The sequence below is a fragment of the Scophthalmus maximus genome, chromosome 13, assembly GCF_022379125.1.
Source record: "Scophthalmus maximus strain ysfricsl-2021 chromosome 13, ASM2237912v1, whole genome shotgun sequence".
Taxonomy (NCBI): Eukaryota; Metazoa; Chordata; class Actinopteri; order Pleuronectiformes; family Scophthalmidae; genus Scophthalmus; species Scophthalmus maximus.
In genome coordinates this window covers 4612545-4638401 of record NC_061527.1, presented here as the reverse complement: position 1 = coordinate 4638401, position 25857 = coordinate 4612545, and the positions used below count along the sequence as shown (strand labels likewise).

General features: G+C 41.9%; 1 protein-coding gene, 1 long non-coding RNA gene and 1 other non-coding gene across 9 annotated transcripts in view; 2 read left to right on the top strand and 1 right to left on the bottom strand.

Moving 5' to 3' along the window:
* LOC118318359 (contactin-associated protein-like 4) overlaps positions 1 to 12286 on the top strand; it is a 75670-nt gene extending 63384 nt beyond the window's left edge. For 2 of the 3 annotated variants that reach the window (XM_047336947.1, XM_035647932.2), the window contains exons 19-24: positions 1790 to 2014; positions 3802 to 3935; positions 5087 to 5174; positions 9157 to 9375; positions 10412 to 10483; positions 11417 to 12286. In XM_047336947.1, the coding sequence (XP_047192903.1) occupies positions 1790 to 2014; positions 3802 to 3935; positions 5087 to 5174; positions 9157 to 9375; positions 10412 to 10483; positions 11417 to 11619 (941 nt within the window). In that variant the 3' untranslated portion in view covers positions 11620 to 12286. The remainder of the gene's footprint in view (positions 1 to 1789; positions 2015 to 3801; positions 3936 to 5086; positions 5175 to 9156; positions 9376 to 10411; positions 10484 to 11416) is intronic. The other variant, XM_035647936.2, reaches the window with a different exon arrangement.
* Positions 694 to 24017, bottom strand: LOC118318361. 5 transcript variants are annotated; one of them, XR_004795689.2, is made up of 6 exons: positions 23879 to 24017; positions 21028 to 21200; positions 5075 to 5335; positions 4156 to 4266; positions 3701 to 3927; positions 695 to 1974 (listed from the first exon to the last, which is right to left on the bottom strand). It is a non-coding gene; the product is annotated as an uncharacterized LOC118318361 (long non-coding RNA). The 5 variants fall into 5 exon arrangements; XR_004795688.2 differs by having other exon boundaries at positions 5233 to 5335; XR_004795691.2 differs by lacking the exon at positions 3701 to 3927 and having other exon boundaries at positions 694 to 1974.
* trnal-caa lies at positions 17161 to 17243 on the top strand. The gene has a single exon. It is a non-coding gene; the product is annotated as a tRNA-Leu (tRNA).
* Positions 24018 to 25857: the final 1840 nt, after the last annotated feature.

Genomic DNA, 25857 nt, shown 5'->3' with positions numbered 1-25857 from the left:
CTGCTGAAATTGGTACCGGTGGGTTTTTGCGCGGTTGATTCCCGGTCCAAAAGAAAGTCCGGTGTGTGGACTTGACTTCATCGAGGTCCGTGAATGATTCCCTGGGACATTGGTGGAAAAGTCCAACAACAAATGAACACCGTATCTCACAATGTTAAAGAAAGGGGGGGGGAAATAATGCTGGGTCCATCCCTTAATTTAAAAGGTTCTGTCTTGAACCATTGTCCCAATCCGTCCATCGAGTTTAGTGGAAAATCCGCTCTGCAGAGCCTGGGCTGCGCCGAAAACCCGGACTTTCTTTCGCCGCGCACACGAACGCGACGACGCGTGGAAAAATATTGGCTGACTGCCTGCGGCCCCTTTATCTCCAAGCACTTCAAATTCCGAGAGCGTTCGTTTGCCTCACAAAGTAACGTCAAAATACATTTTTCAAAAAAAAGAGAAAAATTCAAAGTCCAATATGTTGTTGTTGTTTTTCTGCAACGAAAGAAAATAAGATAAAACAATATGCTGACGGGCGTAATGCAGAGAACAAAAGGCCGCCAATCTCGTGATTTTGCATTTGGTGACAGGTTTGAGGACGTGAACAGAAACGAATAGAGGAGAACTGAGCACATTTGCTTCACTCTTTAATGCGGTAACAGCTGTTGTGCCTCGCGACCGTCAACACAAAACCAACGAGCTGCAAAAGAAACGACGACGAGCCCAAAGCTCAGTACAACCTCCCCCTGCTCGAGTTCTGTACACCGTGCTGTACAGAACGTTGGTCCAGAAGATGCACCAATCCGAGGAGGCATGCATTGAAGTTTTACAAGGCGTTTCCATCCGTAGAACTGATCGTTTGTTGGGGTTTCTTTTTTTGCACCATTTGGAGAAAGCTGCCCAGACTGTAAATGTACTCGGGGGATCTGTGTCAGAAACACTCCAACCAGCCTGTCTGACACCAACAATCAGCCATGTGAACATCAACTGAAGCCCCTGGCCCGTATCATGATAGAACATGACATGGCTAACACGATAATTGCAATGAATTAACAACTGAGAAAGTGTAATTGCCCAGTCTTTTACGGTACGACACACTGACGAGACGAGGGAATTCATTTGATGTAGACCGGCCAGATTAAGCTAATCCCATTTCTTATCTTCCTCATCTGGACAAGTGACAGGCAGTTTCAGAGGATATTGCCGTAGATATTACAGTCAACAGAAAGGAGCGGCAGACAAAAGCCCGAGTTAAATACCAAAAATAAAGGCAGGTTCACTCTGCCTCCTGAAAATGATGCGTGCTCAATCTTCCTACAAATTGTAAATCAGAGAAATGCGATCTCCCCCAATTTTCCATCCACAAGTCATCAACAACTGCCAAGTCACAAAATGTTTACACTTAATGTTTTTGGAGAAGGAACAGTGACAATGTTTTCAGTTGTTCTGCCATCATATCTAATAGCATCCAATACTTTATTATGGCTATGCTTTTAGGTCTGTATCCATATTTCCCTAAATAGACTGTATCAGAAACTCTTTTGTTGCCTAAATGTAACCACACAGATGTGAACAACTGCCATTTCAGTGCTGCATTTTGTACACCAACACCTCCAAAGGACATATTGTAAACAAAAAAGAAAAAGTCCACCATCTTCTCTAGAAAGGAAATGACCAGTTAACAAAATCCATGCAGTGATTACACTCTCCCCTCACAACACAATTGGCAAAGTACTAGCAGCATTGGGACGTGGTTGACCAATGGGCTCCACGGCTGACGCCTCCCTCGAACTTGTTCAACTCTCAGAGGTGGCCGCCAGCTTCAAGTCGACAATGTCCGTCGCCTACATCCTCCGTCCGCCGCACGAGCTGAGCAGCAACGGCAGCGTCCCGCCTCCGTCCGTCCACTCCGACACGTCGCCGAGGGGGGAGAACGTCTCGCTGAGCTTCAGGACCCTCCAGAGTCCGGCTCTGCTGCTCTACGCCGACTCCCTGGACAGAGAATACCTGGCGCTGCTTATCAACCGACACGGTGAGACGCAAAAATACTTTGACCGAGTCCAAATGTCTTCTTATCTTATCTACCCCGCGGTTACTTTTCTTCAGCTGCCCCCTCCCCTCACGCCGCTTCTTCCATCCCCCTGGAATCAGTGCGTCAGCCTCTGCAGCTTCCCTTCCCCGGGTTTTTTTAAATTTTTTATTGCCCAAAACATTTGGCTCAGTCGCTATTAAATGATAATTCCGCATTCTGGCCATTGTGATTATCAAATTGCGCTCAGTTTCTAATCACCCGTTTGACTGCGGAGCCTTGCACAGCTCCAGTTGGCAGGGAGCGATTCCAGCGCTGCTTTGTTGAATAATAGGATTATCTGTTATACAGTGTAAACATAGCGTCGCTCGATAACATGTTATCTTTAACAAGCGTGAACCGGAGTTGGGGCCAATTTTCTGTCGTCATTTTCTGAACACAATCTGTTGACACGAAGGCAAAAAAAACTACCAAACCTAAAAACTAATTTAGCCACATTATTTATTATCTCGTTAACTCCATTTTGTACAAAAAACAAAAACAATAGTACACTTGCACATCCATTTCCAATGTGTGGGCTCAGTGCTGTCGATATATATGCAGTCATGTTCCAAATTTGGTTTTCATAATTGTTTCAAACTTTGCTTTTGAAAAAGCGCTTAATAAATCGAATGTATTATCATATTATCAGCATTATTTGGGGGTATACTTTAGCCCATTAGGATAAGTTATGAATACATTCTTCTGTTAGAGGGTATATTTTTTTTGAATGACAGGGAAAAGCTAAGGAGGAAGTGATGGAGTCATCCTCAGGTATCTGCACTCTTGCCGAAGTATCTGATTAAATTCCGGAGAGACGTTTCAGACACTCGGAAAAAAATATTTTTCTCATGTTTCTCTCTTTTTGCTGCCGCAGTAACAAAAGTCTCGGCTGCTGCTGCTGCTGCTGCTGCTGCTGCTGCTGCACACAAACACATTTTAGTGTCACAGTATCTCGCTGAGAGCCTGAAACACCCGGTGCCCTCTCTGAGGCGGCTTTTATTATCACGGAGATGTGCTCCTGTGATAGGAATATTGCTCCCTTTTAGCATGGATTTGGGGGAAAGAGGCAGTCATAAATCACAAAAGAAATAGATAAGGCATTGAGTATTGTGTGTTCTTTTCAACAATAATTATTTCAAAATCCTCTATATCTAAAGTATAATTGCTGTGACATTTACGAAGTTTAAGATTGGCAAAAAAATTGTTATATTGTGCCGTGTTATTCATAGAGATACAGTATTATTCCATGCAATATTAAATGGTTTGTAGCTTTTTTCATTCAGCAGCTGGTATCTCTGAATATTCATTTATTTCTTTGAAGGAGTGACAATACACGTCTGTAAAATGGATTAACCTGAAGACTAATTTCTTTTTTCCCCCCAACAAAATGAGATCAGATTGATCTGTTGCAGTTTTACTGTTCACATCCGGGGCCGTTCTTCATTTTGAAACACGAGCAGCACTTTATGTAATCGGAGAAGCAATTTCCTTTAAATATACGACAGGAAATGTGTGCCTAGTTGACAGTTCACTTTTTAGCGGCCGATTAGATTTGTTTTATACATCTCGGCGTAATAATTTGCATCATTCGTTGGCCTCTGCCTGGAAGACAAACGGGTCCACAGGGACAAATAAAGCTTCACGTACCAGATGCACGGCTATTAGCTTCAGGTTTTTCAACTTGTGACGCGACTGGACATTTTTGAACGAATGAAGTCTTGACTCATTGTTGTTTTGTTCCTTCAAAGACGGGTTGGAGCTGAGGTACAAGCTGCACAGCAGCAGGGACGTGGAGGTGCTGGCCAGCGGAGTTACCAGCCTGGCTGATGGACGTCTGCACACGGTGACCATCGGGAGACGGGCGGACGCCGTGTCTGTGCAGGTAAACGCGGAATTAATCTGTTATAATCAATTCATCATAGTGTCAAATAAAGCCGCTGCTCTCGTACGACAAAATACCTGATATAGAGAGAAGAGTGTGTCATTGTTAATTAAAACCTGCCGGCTTCATCTTGTTATGGTTGGTTCTCGCACTGCAGATGAAACTTGTATACAGGGACAAGGGATAATGGTCATCTTACTTATGTTCAATGGGGTCCTACCTTAATATGGTACGCGATAATCGACGTTCGAGTGACGCTCTGAGCCGATCAACAGGAACAAGATTCCAGGCATTTAGGTGTCCGCTATGAATCCAGGTGTTTGCCCCTTGACTGACAGCCGGGAGACAACAACAATCATCAATTATCATTGCGTTGGAAAAATATAATTAAAACCCCTCCGGGCGGCAACATGTCCAAAGACGACTTTTGAAACTTTTAAAGTTTAATCTGCTTTCTGTTTCTCTGTTGCTGAACAGCTCTAGCAAATCTCTCATTGATAAATGATTCACTAATTCCCACATAATTGTTTACGAGCAAACACACCCCACCCTGTGTTTCATTTCAAAGTGTGTCTCTCTCTGAGGCGTTTACCACCTCAGACCTGCTCCACTTAGCCTCCTCCGCTCATCCACTGTTAGGGCTGCAACGAACGATTCTTTTTTCATAATCGATTCATCTGTTGATTGTGTTCTCGATTAATCGATTCGTTGTTTGGTCCATAGAATGTCGTAAAATGAAAGTGAAAAATGTCGATTGTGTTTCCCAAAACCACCAAGATGATGTTTTGATTCGTCCATTCAGTTTACTGTCATAGAGGAGCAAAGAAACCAGAAAATATTCACATTTAAGAAGCTGAAATCAGAATTTGTACTCATTATTTCATAAAAACTACTTTTATTAATCGATTATCAAAATAGTAGGCGATTTATTCAGTAATCGATTACTAATCGATTAATCGATTAACTGTTGCAGCGCTATCTACTGTGAACCACAGCATCTCACGGGTCTTTTGGTTTCCATCTTTGGTGCTGATGTGAATCCCAGACGAGAGGCCGAGCCTCCTTCTGGCTTCGCCCGTTTACATTCTGCAGCCACGTATCAAAGTTTAAATAAACAGTTTTTACAGATATATACATACATTATCTTTCAGATTGACCAGAATGCCAGAGAGGACTTCAACTTGTCGTCTGATGTGGAGTTCAGCAGCATCAAGTCGCTCGTTCTGGGCAGAGTGCCGGGTAAGTGAGGCTCTTGGAGCCATTCGAACAAGAGGGAAAATGTGTTTTTTGCCCTCACGTGACAAAATCCCAGCTCGGGAGCTTTCTGCCGTGTGCCGCTCATCATCACGTCGGGCGGACCGGAGGGAGCGGGAGGTGCAGTCTGTCAGACATCTGTCCTGCTTTAAAAAAAAAAAACAAGTTGATAATCCACATTCAAATTGTCAGAGCGAGGGCACTTTACAGTGGAGAGACAAAGAGTGAGAGCAACTCTGGGGACGACAAAAGGTGGAGCCACCCACTTAAATCGCAGTTCTGTAGCATCAGATACCTTCACAGCCATATGGGCGGGGGTCTGCGTGAATGCCATTGTTTTTTTTTCCCCTCCTATGCAGCAGTTCAGACAATGCAGTAAATGTGGGCGAACTTTTTATCAGTGTTATCGAAGCGGTGAGTAATACAGTCTTTTACGTCGGTCGGGCTGAGCGCGGCTTCAGGCAGCTGTAATGGTAATAACTTGGGAAAAGGTCCTTCACTTTGTATGGTAATGAGGAGCGATTGAAAAGCACAAATTACTCCGAAGATTGAAGTCAGCACCCTGCGATTTCAGCATAGCAGCCAATGAGTCTCGGCTGCTGAGCGTGGGGTCGGAAACCAAACCAGGAAGTCAGACGGTGCAGTGCAACCTCTGTCTGCGTGACAGAACACTGTACTTCACGGGCGTGGCACCTGCCGCTCCTTCCTGCCCACGGCTTCTCTCTGTTTTTAAAGAGAATAGGATTTTTCACCTATGCTTCATTTAGATAGAGAGAGACAAGCTGAGAAATGGCTGTAATAGATATGCAGGGCTGAGATCTAGGCTACATCCACATTACTATGTTTTCATTTTTGCAAACGCTTCACCTTTGCTATGTTTACACCTGCGTCCATTTTTATATAGAGACCCTCGTCGTGGGTCCAAGAAATTTGCTTCCGGTTTCAGGGCTGCAACTCACGATTAATTTCATTCGCGATTAATTGTTTGGTCCATAAAATGTCATAAAATCGTGAAAATGTTTCCCAAAATCTCAACATGATGTTGTGTTTTGTCCACACACCAAAGATATTCAGTTCACTGTCATAGAGGAGCAAAGAAACAAGAAAATATTCACATTTAAGAAGCTGAAATCAGAGAATTTTGCCTCTTTTTTTGATAGAAACTACTTGATCGATTATCAAAAAAGTTGGCGGTTAATTTTGTAGTCAATTACTACTATTAGGACCAGGGATTTGGCAAGACCCTAAATGCAACCTGCCTCTGATATGAGTCAAATGTCAATGATAGTAAGTCGCTAAAATGTAATGTAATGTAATTTGGTGATCAGAAATCCCACATCCTTCTGAAATGTGAGGAACAGTTTCTCTACAATTCTTTAGCTTTGACCCTAAAGCTGGATTCATGTGCGACACGAGGGTAACAGCATTGTAGATCACTTCTTTGTAGGGGTTGACTGATAGTCCTTAATACTAGACATGTATTTTATGTGGTCACATTCATTCATTAAATTGTGATTTAGAGCGGTTGTGGAATCATTTTTTTCCTGGTGGAGTGGAGCTACAAGTGTACTTATTTACTCTTACTTCTGGGAGAAAAATCGGATATGTCTCACGCTTCAATGAGCATGTGAGAAACGGATATATAAATCGGCTGGTTCGGCTCCTCGCTGTGTATCTTTTCATCGATGACGCGGGCCATGTTCGCGTGTGACCCGGCCTTCGCGTGGAGCCAGAGGGCGCGGGCGGCCGCATCGGTATCAGAATCAGAGAGGCCTGCAAGACAGTTGATACACTGTCACTCGCTGCCAACCCCGTCATCCATCAGACCAACTAATGGACCTGGAGAGATCGGAGAGACCGAGATGCACACGGGGACACAGAGAGTGAGGAGGGAGAGTGGTGCACAGAGGTGGATGTGGAAAGGGCAGCGGCCGGGAGGAGCTGGACGGTGTAATCTGCAGTTCATGGATACAAGGCCGGAGTTGTCATCAGGGTTTGACTGCTCGCACAAAAGGTCCAAATCCTTCCTAGTGAAGTCACCGATTGCCGTTTTGATAACCAGTAACCCACGTGAATCATTCGTGTAGGTAATGATTTAAAAAATGTTACCATGTAAACTTCTTTTACATGTTGTTTTCTTTTTTTATGAACCTTTGTTTCAGAGGGAGTCTGGGATGTCATGTCTGTAATTTTAGTCATTTTTGTTTTGTCAATATTCCTCGATATTCCTTTATCAGCACATGGACATGTTTGTCTACCAGTTGTGGAAAATAACACAATACATTTACTCAAATGCTGTTGTTGAGTACAGTTCTGAGGAACATGTATACTGCTTTACTAGTCATTTAGATTTATTTTCTCTATTTCAACATGTATCATATAACTTTAGAAAATGCATTCTAGATTGTGATGTGAATACAAGATACCCTGCAGTGTATATAAAGAAATTAAAATTCCCTTTACCCCATGTGACATCAAAGTCATGTACACATTAATGCATCGTGCATGTTATTATAAGGTGCCAAAGCATTCATACACAAATACATTATTTATACACTTTGGTATTGCTACTTTTTAATTAAGTAAAAAATAATGAGCCCTCACCACTGCTGACATGCGCGGTTGTGAAGCACATTTGTTTTTTCATTAATTTTTTTTAAAAGTCCTGCGCCTGCGTGCGCTTTAATTTATTATACAAGTGAAACGGGGAGACAGAGAAAAAATGTGTCTAGTTGAGAAATACCGTGGCACCACAAGACAATCTAATGCCACAGCTATAATCTCTCTGTGTGTTCTCGCATCTCAAGAATTTGTCCCACAGCTCGGTTATAACCTAGAGACACACTTGTTTTGTTTTTTTTGCGTGCTGCTGAGAGAATCACACTCAATCTAACACTCAATCAAAGCCTGATCCTATATACAGCCGATGAACGCAGGTCACTCTGCAGTGTCCCACTCGTGTGCTGAAAGGTTGCTCCTCTCTGGTAATAACTTGACTGACGGCCGGCGATGATGTGGTCTGTAATCAGAGTGTTCTGCGTGAATAATTATAGTTCACGCCGACATTTATTGCTGCTGAAGGTTTTTATTTAGTGCCTGCTGTCACAATTAGTCATGCCGTGGCTACGTTAGCCACGAGTAAGACTCATCAGAAGTCGTCGCCACAGACACATCGCTGGCAACTCTCTCATCCGTTGCAGAGATGTTAAAACTTGTTTAACCTTATGTGTCAGTGCAGGTTCAAGTCTTGAAGGCTGTGGACCATAAGGTTTCTCAAAACTAAAAACCAAACTACTTTAAAGGTGACATATTATGCTCATATTCATATATTTAATTTGGGTGACCGCTTGAAAAGGTTTACACACTTTAAAGTTCAGAAAAGGCATCAATGTTCTCATGCTGCTCATTCCTTCAGCTCCTCTTTTCACCCTCTGTCTAAAACACCTGGATTTCTTTTAGCCCCGCCTCCCTCCCGATAAAACCCCAGACTGCTCCGATTGGCCAGCTGGCCCAGTTTGTTGTGATTGGTCAACTGCTTTCAAAACGTGGAGGAAATGTCACGCCCCCTTCGCCAGAGAAGTGGAGATTCTCCGATCGCAGGCGGGGTTACCCCCAAAAGAGTCCAACTGTGACATCACAGTGGGGGAGAAATCTGAGCCAGTTGTTCAGAACTTCAGGCTGTAGGGTTGAGCCAGCTCACAAACGACAGGGTCGTCTTTCTTCACACAGACATACACATTAATGTGCACAAACACTTTTTGCATAATATGTCACGTTTAAATTTAGCTGTGGGTATTTATTGTCCCACATTGAGGAATCCAGCAACACTATTGGACTTATACCAGAAAAACGGTATCATGAAAAGTTTTCATACTCCAAAAGTAAGAATTTCTACTAAAGTGTAGTTTTTCTGTAGTTTTTTTTCTTTCTACCAATGTTAACACACTCGGTGTCTCTGTGCTCACAGGGTCTTACGAGCTGGACACGGAGCTGGCCGAGCTGGCCTCCCTCGGGTTCACCGGCTGTCTGTCAGCCGTTCGCTTTGACTCCGTCAGCCCTCTGAAAGCTGCTCTGCTGCACCCCGACGGCGACGTCGTCGTCGTCACCGGCCCCCTGGTGCAGTCGAGCTGCGGCTCCTCCTCGCCGGCCAAGACCCACACAGCAGAAACCACGCACTCCTTATCAGGTAGGAGGAAGCAGACTCAGCCCTTACTGTACATCCCACACTGTACCATATACAGTATACTGTACATCATCGTCTCCCGGTGTGGAAACCTACAGTATCTGTTATACCTTTAATATTATTCTTAGGGTTGTTCACTAGACTTTTTTTTATTTTTATGGGCTCATTAAACGTCCTCCTCGATAAGCGGGGAGAGCGAAGGATGAGATTGGTCAGACAACTGCTTTCAACGAGCCCCTGTCTGTGCTGACTGATGGTTCCCACGCTGACTCTACTTCCGTTCTCTCCTTCACCTCATCTTTCTTCCCGCCTCCGCACTGGCGGACAGCTGCAGGCAGAGGTTTCAGCATGTGTCCCGGTTGTAAGTCCGTCTGAACGTCCCGCTCTTGTGATAGCTCAGAAACATGGTCAGGGAATTTCTTCAAATTTGGAACAAAGGTTCAGATTTCGGAGGTCAAGCTCACTGTGACCTCACAAAACCTGTTTTTTGGCCACGTGAATGCAATATCTCAGAGATATCTTGAAGGAATTTCTTCAAATTTGGCAGACAAAATGTCAAATGTCAATGTCTGTGATTTCACAAAAGGCCTATTTGTTGACTCTTGGATAATAATATCATATAAATTAGGTAATATCTTGGCACAAACGTTCGCTTGGACTGTTGGAGAACAACTGATTACATTTTTGTGGTTAAAGGTCAAAGTCACTGTCACCCCACAACAACATGTTTTTGCCCATAAACTCAATAATTCATATACTTAGGGCAAAATATACATAATAACTTGTATTTAATTCCCTCAAAGTCTCCAGTACATAGACTATAGAAGGTTGGACAGACATTAATATAATCTGCACCTTGGCGAAGGGATACCACTGCAAGGTCATATTTCTACCCGTTTTTTTGATTTTTCCAACTTCTCTCTCTCTCTGTTTACTCATCTTAACTCTACTTTCTACTCTGCATGTTTCATTATTGTTATTTATTTTTTTGGACCTCCTTTAATTTTTATCTTCCGTATTTGTCTTTTTCTCTCCACAGACCAACCTGGTTCAGCTGATCCAGGTCAACCGTTAGTCAACGCCATCAGGAGTGACTCTGCTCTAATCGGAGGTAATGCAAAGCATCTCAGCAGGAATAGAAACAGTCTATCGATAGTTGCCTCCAAACGTGGGGAGATGTAGAAATAATAATAATGGAAAATAAAAAATACACTGAATCCTAACATACAACAAATGAATTGCAGGAGTGCGAACATGCGAACATGCGAAGGAAAGCCTGTTATCAGGAAAGTCGGCTAGTAAAAGGCGAAAATTAAGAGACAAGTTTTCAGTTTGTTTTTAAAATATTCAGCCAGCTGTCTTCCCTGATATCTACAGGTAGTGTGTTCCATTGCTTTGGGGCATAACCAAAAAAGGCTGCATTCCCAGTGTGCACCTGTTGCCTTGAGCCTCCAGTAAACCAGCTCTTAATCGGTGAGGAAGGAAAAGTTTGGATCTCGGAGGAGGAGCAAGTAGTGGCTTGTCTAAACACAAGACTTTGGGTCTTCACACAACAGAAGAAAAGCTTTTAGACTTATATTTCCATTTTAAAACTACTAGCGTCTGATTTAAGCAGTATTTTGTCCCTCAAATGTTGTTACATAAAGTACTACATTTATAGCCGGAACAAAACTTTGGAAAGACCTTTCTAACTTCTCCAGACGGTGTATCAGTTATGAAAGTACTCCTGAATGTTCCTTGCCATGTGCTATTTTAGATTTAGATGGAAATGTCATGAGGGTGAAGAGCGACAAAACCCACATTGTCTGAGAACAATACACAGGTCGATGTCAAGTGCATTAATTAACTCTTGAAATAACTAGACACACAGTTATTAAACCCAGAATGATACAGAAAATGAACACTTGGGACCAGCAAATACAAATTTGGGCTTGAGGTGATTTCTCAACCAAACCGACTACTTCAAATTTCAGATACTTTGACCAAACTACATACATGTGATTTTAAAGCATAAGCCTTTCTCTGTATTTCTGTGTCTTTTTAGGGTTGATCGCCGTGGTGATATTTGTCACTGCGTCCGCTCTAGCGATCATGGCCAGATTTGTCTGCAGCAGAAAGGAGACGTATCGAAGCCGGGACGTCAAAGCAGCGCAGCCCGACGACGGCGGCGGCCAGGAGTTCCCCGCCAGCGGCCGGGCGGACTCCCAGGTCGCTCCCGGTGACAACCGAAAGGAATATTTCATTTAGAGGGACCGGAGCCTTGAACTCCCAACGACCTCACAGGACAGAGTGGGATAACTGACGGAGCGCTCGGTGCTTTACCAAGACACCACGGAGCCTCGCAGCCGCTGGCGCCAGTGCATGAACAAGGTGTGAAGTCAGGAATGGAACGATTCTATTCATCCCCCTCTGTTTGTACATGTTGTACACTTTACGCACTTGCAAAATGTGTTAAAGGTGGACTTAAAGTAGACTTTGGGTCGTCAATGCTGTGATTTTGAGGATGTAAATATTTGAAAAATATTCCAAAAAGAAAATGTGTCTGCTTACAACACTGTATTCCTCTGCCCCTTACTGTACTGTTACAAATTATTTATTAAAACAAGGAAAAAATACAGAATAGATGTAATGATCACAACACAACTTTGTTCCAGTTATACTAGACTTTTGGATGTCATTTATAAGCAGCAATTTCTTTTGTACGAGGACGATATGTGGAAAAGCTCGAGATGTCAGAGCCATACGTGTCAAAACTGGAGGATACGGATTCCGCTGAGCGGAGCGTTGACGCGTGCGACCTTCGCGTGTGAAAAGCTCGGCCAAAAGCACGAAGCCAGAATCCGCTAAAATCATCTGCTGTACATATGGAATCAAACAATTAAAGTCACAATTAAAACTTTACTTCCACACTGTGTCTTTGAGTTCGTCAGGGAGCTTTTATGTTGCTCACTTTGCTCCTCTGTACATCATGACCAAAGGCTTTTTTTTTTTTTCTTCCTCTGCACCACCTGCTATGATCAGCCTACACCAGAACTCTGAAAGTAGCTTTCTCCACTGAAGCTTTAAGCACTACGGGCTGTAAAGCACTGACTTGTCACCTTTTTCTCCGCTCTGCAGACATTTAACGTGTTTCTGCCGAAGCACTAATCTGTGTTTGCCTGACAGGTAGAATAAGAGATAATCACAACAGGTAATGGAAAGAATTGAAAAGACGCCAGACAGTGAGAGATATAAATGGTGCAATGAAAACCAACCACCCAAATATTAATGTTGGGTATTTATTCTAATCTGTCTCTGCAATACGTTGGATGGGAAGCTGGGATTTAAAAGGCAGGAGCTGTAAAAGTTTCCCATCCCGGCGTGGTGTCATGCACTATGATTTTACCACATCGCAGCTGAATTGAAGTATTTGTTCCTCTCACACTCTGTGATTTTCATTCAAACAAGTGCATTTCCCTGCAACTCTTTAACACAGAATAATCCTGCACAATAACAATATACGAATCGTGAAATGATTTACATTCTGTCTTCTAAATACCTGCTGTCTGGTACAGAGACAGAGATTCATTTTTATTTTCCTGAGTAGTAAACAGGAGAACATAGTGATGAAATGTTTTGCATGAACTAACATAAATGGGGCATTGCCATCACAGATTCAAATTTTCTAATACAAATTAAAAAATTAAAGAATAAGTGCACCGGCGACGATGTTTGATTGACAGGAATTGCACGGCAATGTCATCATGTTTATCTGATGAATCTTATTTGTGGCTTGACTCACAATGAAACTACAGATCTGGAATCTGATTTTTGTGTGGTTGAGACAGTAAATGTTACCATTCAGTCCAACAGAGGTAATAACAGCATAACAGCTACTTAACGTCACTCTCTGTGTCTATCGGTATTTAACTTCCTGGTTTCATGTTGCCAATATTTAAAATTAACTTACATTTGAACCTGTATCCGTGTGTTGGATTTACTAACAATCGTCAATGGTTGCCCTGAAGTAAACTTCGATGAACTGTGTGAAAATTCAAATGCCACTATAGGAGGATGGGGGGGGGGTCATTAGTGTTGCAGAAAATGCGAGAAAACAGAGCTGAGGTCTTTTGTTTCCCTGTTAAATGAAGCTGAAACACAGCAACCCGTTCTCTCTCCAGAGCAAATTAAATTAGCATAAATTTACATTCCAGATTGTTGTTCCTCCCAAACTTTTCAGGGGGAGCTTCTCTTTGTGCACTACATGACATTATTGATGGGTATTAATATGATTCTGTCTGCGGAGTGAAGATGAAGATGTGCTGAATGAATGGCTCAAAGTGAAACGTCCAGGAGATGGAAATGTCAGAGTCATTTTTCATGGTGATTGAAATTCCCTGCCACTTTCCAAAGGCTGGAATTTAAAGACTTCCCGATTCCGGAAAAAACAAAAAACCCCAAACAACCCTGACACTGGAAATAAATGCAGATTTGAAGTTGTAGTTAGTGACACTAAAAACACACTGCAGAGTTCAGAGACTGTGCTAAAACTTTTCTTGCACCAAGCCTTCCCCTCATCTAAGACTTTGCCAACAATGTAAAAATAAATCTAATCAGCAATAAAACTTTAGTACTATAATTTATTAACTACAATAACTTCTGAGTGGAAGCAAACCCACTGCAGCATAGTGTTCATTCACCAACAAAGCACTAAACCCACATTAACACCTGGTCAGGAAACCAGGGAATTTAAAAAGGAATTGTTTACAGCTATACAATGAAAAAAGAAGCGACGCTTAATCTCCTCGGCAGAGCAATCGGACAGAAATACTGAGCGTTTCCAAACCTTTGACCTCCTCATTTATTTCCACCTCAGCTTTTCCAACACACTCACTCCGGAGGGGATATTCTAACACAGCAGAGCTAATGTGACATCCGGAGAGGTGGAGGGCGGGACGAATGATTTTGATAGATGCAATCCACTGGGTTGCCCTCATTGTATTCCGTATGCTTGTTGTGTAGTTTGCTAGATTTGAAGGATATAGGAGAATTAAGGCTGAACCAAGCAGGGTCCCAACTCAGGAGGACTCTACCGGGATTACGAAGGCCACCGCCCAGGACCGCAGAGGCCGACACAAAATTGGACCGTAGTCTTCGCAGGTTTTTCTATTTGCGTCACCAGCTCGTCCCGCATCCTAGTCTCTAAGGCGCGACGCCAAAAGATCAGAGTTAAAATAGTCCTGAAAGGTTGAAATGCTTCATCTGTTGTCGTGCAAGTAAAGCGCTCAACCCACATTTATCGTTTATCGTCTACTGCTACTGTTGTGTCGCATCTCTATTGTGGTTCCACACATTCCAAAATTGTCTGGGATTCCGCCTGCATTCACGCGGCCACATTTCCAATCTTGATTAACATTTTTTTCAGAAGCACGTTGCACCTGAGTTGCGATCGGTACTGTGTTACTGTGTTACCTTCCATCTTGTATCTGTATTTCTTGAATTGTTCTTGAAAAGTTGGCACAAAGGAAATCCACCAGAATGCTGCGTGTGGATGAGGTTCGCAGCAGACTTGAAACTTTCAAAAAAGAGTCCTTAAATAGGCTACTGGCATTTACGCACCTTAACAAGAGAATTTCTCTCACAAAAGTTTGCTGTGCTGGAAAATTGTGGTAAGCGGGTTACCACTCATTTTCCTCCCTTTTCACAATCAATAAGCAATTTGTGTTGCACCGAATGTGATTAAAGAAGTGGGTTGAATGATAATGATGGAGGCAATATGACCATTCCTCAGGGTTGGGCTTTTCAATCTGCGTGCACGTCACCGATCATTTTACGACCCCCCCTGAGCCTCCTTCACATCTGCTGACATGTTTGAATAATCACGTTGGATCAGTATCACTACATGCTCACACGGTTCAAATTACCCAAATACCATCCGGATTTCTGCTCATCTCTAATGTAACATGTGAGCCGGAGCTTTTTTTCCATGGCTCACCGGAAAGATAATTGAATTTAACCCACTGCCGCTCACTCGAGGTTGGTGTCAAGTGCTATGAATAAACGGGCACTCGGCTGAATGGAGAGAGATGATTAATGCTTCTGCGCACAGATGAAACGGCAGCAATCAGCAGTGGGAGAATAGGCAGGTGGAGCGAGCGATGACTCGCTGCTGGTTTTTCCTGCTGCATTCTGGAGGTGGGCCGGATAATTACCAGTGGCCCGCTCGCTGATTAGTGAACTGATGAGACTGCAGCACTGCGGAAACGGCATCACCACCCACCTGATTATGAACGACATCGCAGGCCTCTGTTGTCAGTTTGTATTCATGGTTATTGTTGCTGAATATAGATCTGCAACAGCGGTGTGGCTTTAATGGGGGCGAAACGATGTGTCAACGTTAAAAACACGATCAAGCAAGCGAGTTAAAAGATTTTAAAAATGAGGAGCTGCCGATGCTCGGATGAAAATAATTCATGGTTGCACGCGGAGTGTTTTTTCTCCTTGACGTGTTGGGGTGTTCCAGCCTTTTGTGGTTGAGGAGATGTAACAAGGACAGAACAAGATACCCACGCCCTCTCCTCCTTCACTGCTTCAATGAGGACGGGACCAATCCCATGAAAAGAACAAATCGAACAATTCATTCCTTTCCTTTTTGCCGTAGACCTTCATTGTTTTCCCAAAAACTTTGAATGGCAACATCCGACTTAAACTTTGGAACTGGGTGAACAGAGCTCCTTGTTGATACCTTGCACGATGGAAGACGGAGAAGTAACAAGACTAAGTTCTGGTATACTCATTGAGTATCACCACCAAGCCACCTTGAGACCTCAGAGTTAGATACTACAATGATTTTCCTTAAACATTCTGCAGGATCACCTTGGTCGTTTATGGCCACGGCAGACGTGCGTCTGGAAAAAGGTGAAGGTGAGAAGCAGTGGCTGTTTTCTTCCGCAACAACGTAGACTATTAATTAGGAACATTGCTTCATCTCGTTCCTTCCCCCCGCCGGCGTTCAGCCATTTAGTGATCCGATAAGAGTACCGACATAGATCACTGGGCTTTGCTGCTCCACTGATTACATCTTCAGCAGGATCATCCAGAAGAAGCCCCATAAATAAAAGCGACCTGGCAGACACGGAGTCTCTAAACGCCTCATGTTTTATTGATACTCTACATGGAAACAGTCACAGTTCATCCCTCAGATCACTCAGCGCTTGAGGTCGTCTCTCAGGATATCAACAGGAGTTCAGTCTCACCTCTTCAACCTCCGACCAAGTGTCTTTGACAGACGATGGAGACGACATGTTTTATAACAACACACAGATTGAGCCTCAGTGTTTTTCAGCCTATGATACATTCACAGAGTTCATGCTCACCTCAGCAAAACTATTATAAAGTCTGAAGGATGTTAACAGCTGCTCACCACACAACTTTACCGAGCAACGACACGTTTCGTTGTCAAAGGGGCAACCAACAACCTTGTAACACACACCCACACGTTGGTTTATGAGCAGGAGAAGGGACATTGTGACGACAAACAAGCCGATTGTGTGAACGACATTATTTCCTTTACGGTTCACAACACAGTTCACAGTGTTTTTAAAGGAAATACAACAGTAACCGGAAACATACCCCATTTCCCAGTGAAGACTGGGCTAATCACAAGCCAACTAATAACAATCTGCATGAACAAGCTAATAGCAGAAACCTCAGCTCAATTCTTTTGTCCTTTGCAGCAAATTATTATTTTGTGGCAACGACAGCTATTGCCCACTCTGTCATTTAATCATGGAGGTATCATCAGATGCCACCAGGATGGCCGAGTGGTTAAGGCGTTGCACTCAAGATGCAATGGACATAAGTCCTCGTGGGTTCAAGTCCCACTCCTGGTATTCAATATTCAATATTTGCTTTATACTGTTGAGGTACTTTGACCCCATGGCCGTCACAAATATACGTATCCCAATTCAGAATCTCTCCCCTCCTAAAATTCACATTTGCAGACCTCAGCGGTGCGACTTGTCTGTCCCATTTCAAATGCTTCTTCAAACGTAGCTGACAAATGCGTCTTTCCATTGCTATAGGGTCCATCATCCAATATTGTTTTCCAATATTGTTTTTCACCCTTAGTTTAGCTTTGTCTGCATGAACTTGCGCATTACTTTACTTTGTTCTACCTTAGGAGTCGGTATGTCTGTTGATCTTCTCAGCTAAAATATCTCACTGAGTTCGGGGCGTGATTCCCCTATTTCATACAGAATGCTACAATGTGCCCAATAAAACTGTCAAAAAGATACCTTTAAAGGGAATAGGAGTTGCTTATACTCTACGCGAGAAGGACACTGAACTCCCGCTGACCATGTACAAAATGTCAGTGTTTCATGAGTCCCCCCCCCCCCCCCCCCCCCCCCCCCGTGGATCGTGGCCTTGCTGTTGTGTGATTTGTTCTTTTCACCTCCAGTTTTGAAGTTTTTAAACAGTTTGTTGACATAGTTGAGTTCTCTTCAAGGCTTCCAGAAGTCCAAGGACGGTTTTAATGTGACATTCACTGCACTTCAGAAGAAAAGATGCAGGGTATCTGGAAAGTTCCTTTTTTTGTCTGAAGTCTGTGTTTCAGGAGGTGTTTCTCCGGTTTATAAGTTTTTTTTTTAATTATTTTTAGCTGGATAAAATTCAATTTATATTAAATCTTGAAGGTTTATGAGGTTTGCCATATGCATCTTGGGTACATGTATAACTCGATGAGGCAGGGATGAGTTTGATCACGGCCAGGTTAAATAACTGAGGTGAGCTTTGGACCTCAGTCAGTCATATTAGCCTATTTGATGATTTATACCTAATTTTGGAAAGGCATTTCTTGTTTTATGTGGGTCAAATTATATGCCAAAGTTTAGAAAATGTGAAAATAAAAATTCATAGCAAGAAAATATCACATACTGAGTTTTTATGGTACAACATTGTACCAGGACATTGCAGATATCAAAGCCTGTGAATGACAGGGCCTAAGAATCACCGGTTTATGTATATATACAATGTATTTTACTATAACATTAATGTTTGAATATTTGTTCATTGCTACCTCTTCCGATCTATCTAAAGCTGTGAAAACACACCGGAGCAGATGTCAGAGAGGACGGCACAGATAACCGTAAATAAATATATAAGTCGAGATGAGTCTGTTTGGTCCATTTGCTCAGACTGGGAGGCACAGCTGTAGCGGCAGGTTGGTCCAGGTGAGGAACAAACTTTAATTTCACCATCAGGCAGATTGAACTGTCGCCACAAAGGATGCTGCTCCTTCCCTCTATGTGCGGATAAGAAGGTCACATCAATATGTATGCAGAATAGTTTGATACTATATTTGCTCACCAGCACACACATGTTGTCACACACAGCCATGAACATTTGTGCTGTTATGTCACTTAAACCAAGACATTTGAGCATAAATTGATCATTTCTAATTAAGTAAATGGACGAAAAAGCATATTCCACACTTGCTTTGTAACTTGAGCATTTTGTTAAGAGTAAATAGAGACATTTTCATTGTATAACACTTATTATTATTATTATTTATTTTTGTTGTGTAAAGCATGTATTTTGTCATATTTAAAGACCCCTTTTCTTCAGAAATCTCTCTTTCTCATGAGTAAGAACTTTCAATTCATTATTCTCTCCATGGGTGAGGAATTCTTAGTAGCAGTAATTGCATTGGTGCAGTATCTGTGTGTGCAGGCATTAAAAAAGATTTATCACAAAATAATTATCACAATTATTCATGAAATTCATGAGTTTATTGTAACATCGATCTGTTGACGATTCTTGGTCCAACCCACATGCAGACAGTAAAAACCAAAAAGCTTGGAGTACGATAGTAGTAATTCAAGTATTATACCAAATGGGAGGGAGCAGATAACAGTCTGGGTCTATAAGTCACGTCAGGATGTTCATTATCTTCATGAGAGTCGAGACTGGCTCTCAAGGTTCATCTTATCACAATGCCAGGACAGGATGGCAACTCCCAGCACAAAACATAAAACATCCTAATCTATAGTATTCCTGCCGAGGCCCACAGACCTCTCAGGTCAACTGTCTGTGAGACGTAACTTTGTTTGGGCATGATATACATGATGCATGATATTAAATGCATTAAAAGCTGTATTAGTCAAACATTCCCTGACAGTATTGTTTCTTCAGCCAAGAAGTGTTGCTGTTTTATTGCTTTGCCATTTTTTGTTTGTCTTGTTTAAACTACTGAACCAATTTCCATTAAATCTTTTGGAGGAGTGCCCCATGACCCGAGGAAGAACTAATTTTATTTTTGAACAGATACAGATAAACAAGCTCATCATGGAATTTCAATCACCATTCTAGTTGTCATTGTTTTCAATCATTTTATCTTCTTCTATGCTTTAGATCTTTTTAATTTATTACTTCTAACTATGTTGTGCCTACTCCTATGGCTGCCTCATGGGAAATGTCCAATCAGAGAGTGGATTTGGAGCGACAGTTTCTAAAAAACATATTGTAATGTGCATAATATATATTATAGTGTGAAAAAAATTGTATTTCCTCACAATAAAGTAACAGAAATTTCAAATACCGTCAAACTTTAAAAAGAGTATTACACAGGCACAAAAACATTAAAAAAAATTGGTACGATATTGTGCAATCTTTCATCAATGCAATTTTAGACACAACATATTCTCGGGGTGTTTTCCTTCGCAGTGTATCTGTGGTGATGTAGTTGATTTTTTTCCACCAGACTTTTCACCCCACGCAGAATCAGATTTGTAGGCGTATCCGGATTTAAAATGACATCCAGTGTTTATGCCCATCTGTGCTGGCAACATCCCGCCTGTCGTGCCGAGCGTCAAGATTCCCTCAACTCCTCCGTGTAATTATTCAGACTCTGCTCCTGTAATACATCAGTAATGCTGCATATGGCCCAAGGTCGGAGCAGAGAGGCCAGGGAGCCGAGGCCGGTGATGGATTAACGGTTTCCAAGGCTTTGAACTCTCGGAGACAGTGACACATTCCAGCAAGTCAAGAAAAGCTCAAGACACCTTTTCTCTGACACATGAGAGGAGGCGAGGTGAAGATACAGTCTGAGTGTTTCTCTGAGTGTTAATCTGTGAAAATGTATCTACAGTAAAAACAAAAGGCTTCATCGCATATATCGCTAATGCTCAAGTACATGGTGTGAGATGAATCTCAAAACAGGATTTCTTACTATTTCACCTCAATTTCCTTAAAGTTAATTATTAAGATTGTTTTCACAAGTGTTGCCCACTGATAAGAGAATTTGGAAGAATCCCGTAATCCCTTTTTTCATTCACACGTCATTGTCGTGCTTACAGAGGGCTTAGAACATTGATGCAATTCACCCATGAGTTATTCCGCTTAGCTCTTCTTTTCATTAGCAAATAAATACCTAATCATTCAACCTTCAGTCTTCCCTCAAAATCCAGATTGATTCTTGTTTGTTTAGCTCTCAACTCACAACTAAATTATCTGCTATTGAGCCTCTCCCTTTGCCTGCTAAGACGTTTCGAACGCCACGAGAGATCTCCCGGCATCCACCTTGAACTTGAAAAGGAAAACTTGGTTTCGCTCTCGGCTTCTTGTTCGGCCACGGTTCACTTGAATGCACATACAAAAAATATAGGAGCTTGTTACCTCCGTCTCCAACATCTCCGTCTGTGGTCCGTGGCTTTCCTGCAGTCCGGGTTTGTTGATTGCAGCCGAAGTCTCCAAGGGTTCTCACCCAGGTCGGAACATATCAGTGCTCCTCAGGGCTATGACAGCTCATGAGCAGCTTGATAGGAAGAGTGTATCGGCCTTGTGGAGTTCTGTGGACACAAGTTTATATCAGTAACTTGACCAGTAACATCTGCTATGCCATAGCTTCTCATCACAATTTCATTCTCATATATGTGATGCACACTATTGTGCTATTGTACTATGTATATTGTTTGTCTTTTATATAATCCATACATTTTATATATTGTTCGTATCATCTGAAAATACTATGTACATTGTCTTCATGCAACAATTTTTAATTCTATGTTAAATCTTGGTCAGATTGTTTGTCACACAAAAGAAAAATACAAAAATCATCCATTGGTTTAGTTTTACTGTCAATGACAGTGTCAAAGGGCTTCAACATCAACTACAGTAACAAACAATACTTTAAACATTACATGGAAATGACAACCCATACTGTATATTATATTGAGGAAGAATTAAGAGTTCATATTACACCCTCATAATGAAAGAAAATGAGAGGAAACCTCAGGAAAAGCTTCAAAAAATATGAATTAAACCTGCTGATTTACATATGTTGATAATGTCCCCACCTAATGAGAGATGCAACTATTATCTCGTATGAGGAAAGTATATTGCTGAGATATGCAACACTGACAATGGCACCTTGGGTATTTCAACCAACACATTAAATTTATACCCAGAAGCCTAATATGATGTGGGCTCTACTGTTCATTACTGTTTGTTATGTTGTTTATGTTTGTTTATGTTTGTTTGTTTAAACTGGGATGTTGTAATTGTCATTTTTATTTATTAACCTACACTGGAGGAGGGACATGGGCCGCAATGAGACACTGAAAGCCACAAATACAGTAAAATATGACCCTCAATGTATCTCTGTTTAGAGATTATAATGAAGATTAAAACAAGTACAAAGTGAGAAGTGTATTTTCCTATAGGTGAAAAATAAATATAGTTTTCCTTGCTTGCTTACAGGGGTCACAAAGACTCTCAGCCCAAACGGTCACGGCAGCGTTCCGCCCCACAACTGAGTCCGATTCTGCTAGAACATTTTTTTCCTGTAGCTCCCCCAACTAGGGCTGCAACTAATGATTATTTTCATTAACGATTAATCTGACAAATATTTTCTGGATTAATCGATAAGTTGTTTGTTCAATAAAATGGTGAAAAAAGGTGAAACATGTCGATAGTGTTTCCCAAAGCCTCAACATGATGTTTTGTTTTGTCCACACACCAAGATATTTAGTTTACTTTTTCATTAAAACTTCTTTAACTGATTAATCGATTATCCATATAGTTGGCGATTCATTTAATAGTCGATTACTAATCGATTAACTGTTGCAGCTCTACCTCCAACTTTCAAAGTTAATCAGCAAGATTGAAGCATCTGCTTTGGACCAACACCTTTTCAAAGAGGAATATGTCTATTTTTCCATATATCAAAGGATTACTCAAGAAAATTGCCAACAAACTTGAGAAAGATATTCAACATTTGGAATAAATAAATGGCGTTAATAGATAAATAAACTTGAGTTCTTGCTCATGTGGGTGTGAGCCTGACACAACCTGGTCCCAGGGGCTCGTAGGTACAGTATCTTGTCATACATTTCTTAAACTTTGCCTCTAAAGACCCCATCTTACTTCTTTCACTCTTTCACTCCATCTCTCTCTCTCTCGCTGTGTCGCTTTGGCTCAGGCACAAACTCCACTCCCACTGAGTGTCCCCCAGTCAGGGTGTGTACAGTGAAAGCTAATGTGATAGATAATCATTTCTCTATTCAGCCCACACACACACACTTATCAAAGGCGCAGTTTCCAGGCACAAAGCATGCCAGGAGATTCCCAGGGGGCTAGCGCTGGCCAGAAGATAATTGCCCAGTGAGGAGGTTACAAGTTAGACGTTTGAAAGTCAAACAAACAACAAATTCAACTTTCAGAAATTCAAACAATTACAGATAGCCAACGATTAGTGTCAAATTCCGGCTTCAAACCCTGTCGCACGCAACAGAAGGAGGCAGTTTAGTTGGTCAAAATTAAAAACCACAACCAGCAAGGAGTTGGTTACAAGTTTAATTCCTTTTAAAGTTGTGGCGACCTGCCCAGTGCCGTCTACTGAGAGTCGCCACAACTCCTTTCACTCCAATTGACCTGTTTTTTCCCAGTGATGGCGGATAATGGAGCCTCTCGACAGTTCCCCGAAGTGAGCAGCAGCGCATTAGAGTAGCAGCAGAATGGATCAATGGGCCGTCTGTGTTGCACTTATGAAGGGTAAGACATTTTAATAATCAGTGTATATTATCAGCACATCCGAATCAAATCAACATGCGCATTTTAATGGATTATGATTTATGATTATTTATGATTTATTTATGATTTTTAAAACCGTATTGACTAACTACATAGAGTAACTACATAGGCATGTCGGTCTGCCATATTGTAAATCGATATATTTATTGACTTGTTATTACCAAAAAAATCGCAGTTCTGTCGCTCTGAATAGTGCCAAGAACTTCCGGGAACGATCTGAAGTCTGCATTTTGACTTCCGCTGTCGCGACTCTCATTGGACGGCACTGGACCTGCCCTTTCGAGGACACGCCCCCTTCATGACGCAGACCCTCCTAGCCTGATGGCTGGCTGCTTTTTGAAAAAGAAAAATGGCGCGTACCTTCCGGCGACACTCGGGGGGAAGAGGTGAGACCGTCCCCGTGTCGCTCAGCTGATACAGTCGCAAGTTAAAGTACCTTGGAATCACCGCCGCTCAAAATTCCGGAGTCATCTGAAGCACATCTCCCTCCACCGGTCACGGCCCGGACTACTCGTCGCCAGAGACAGTCTGCTCGTTGTCTTCCGGGAACTAGAGGTAACGCCGGTTACCGGCTCACACAGATGCTCAGAGGAAAAGGAGGTATCACTCCGACTGGAACATGAGGTATCACTCCGACTGGAACAGGAGGTATCACTCCAACCGACTTCTTTTTTTCTTTTAAACAAATCATATTTGAAAATAGTAATTAAAAAAAATATATTATTATAAACAAAACAAAACTTATCAATCATTATATACAAGCACAGTTGCACAATCCAGATCAAGACAAACAGCTTACTTAAAAAAAATTTGCCATTACTTACTTTCACTTCAACCATTTTTATATTTTCAGTACATTATTTTTTAAACAGTTTTGTTAACTTACTGAGTGTACACCATGTCTCCAATACTTCATGAGAGCTGTTCCATAGATTTACTCCTTTAACTGAAATACAATGATATTTTTGCATTTGTCCTCACTAAGTGTTTATTGGATATACATGTTCCTCTTTAGGCATCCTCTTAAAGTAAAAGACTTTTGGATACTTTCTGGTGAGTAGGTTTGACGTGGACTTTTAATGTAGGGTACACTGTGGGGACACATTGAACATTTTGGCTTTGTGTTTGTGTTCTTTCTGTGTTACTGCTGGCTGTATACTGCTCTGTGGATTGGTGTAGGCTCATAGTGATGGGGAGAATGCTGAATCATTCTTCCTTGTAGAGGTCGTGGTTGTTGAATAATTATAATATTGTCAGACCAAGCCTCTGACTTGGCACCCCGGCTCAGCAGCCATTGACCGCTACAAAGTACAAGATAACAATAGCTGTGTACTAATTGTTCTGCCCGTCATCACATTTGAATGTATATGTCCAGAAGGTGGTTTAGAGGGTCTCCGCTCAGTTTAATCAGCATTTGCTCAAAGGTTTCTTGGGTTATGAGTAAATACTGTCTATTATAGGCCACAATCACTAGCGTGTGTACCAAATTTGTTGGTTTTGAGGTACATATTTTTGGTATTATTAGCATCCCCCATAGGTCAGGTTCAAAATGCTTTCGGTTGGCCAGTTCCCAAACATGGATGGAAAATATGAATAATATTCATCAATGATTGGACAAATCATTCACAGGTTTTGGAAAATGTTCTAAGAAGTCCTGCACCATGTGAAACTTATAGGTCAATATATTGAAAACTAAATAAGACAGCAAACTTCACACAACTTTTGATTAGCTTGGTCGGGGACTGGGATTTTGTACATAGACAATGCATCAGGGCTGTCAGGTTGGAACATCGCCAATCACTTACTGTATGTAAATCCTGAGAGACAAGAGTCCGACAAAGTCTGCAATGTTTCTCAGCCAGGTTACGTAAAGAATTTATGACTTCATTATCCAGTATGAAAGAGTGGCCATCTCTAAAGGCAAACGTACATTGTGCTATACAATCCTAAAAAAAAATGGAGGTGGTATAGAGCATGGGCACAGAAATGGGATTTGTGTCATCGGCAGTTGGTTAGAAAATATTGCACAGCAACACTGTACACCATGAAATGTGAAGCAACATGCAGATTCATAAATTATCATCTGGTACATGCTTCCTGCGAAAATGTGGTCTTCGCTGTAAGTAAGCACATTCGACGATCTCACCATATTTCACCAGGCAGCATCTCCTAGAAGGTGATCATAGACCACCTAGAGTTTTGCAGTTAGGATTAAATTAAATAACTGATCTGAACAACCTATGCTCATGTGAGAAGTGTGGGTTGGTGCCACATATTAAGTAGAACTTTTTTTTTTTTACTCTGGGATTCCCTCGGGAAATAAGGCCTGTCATTGCCTATATTAAAAGCACATTTGAGGCTCTTTTGCTGGTTAAACATTTGGGATTTCAGCAGACCCTGGATGAGACTTAGCAA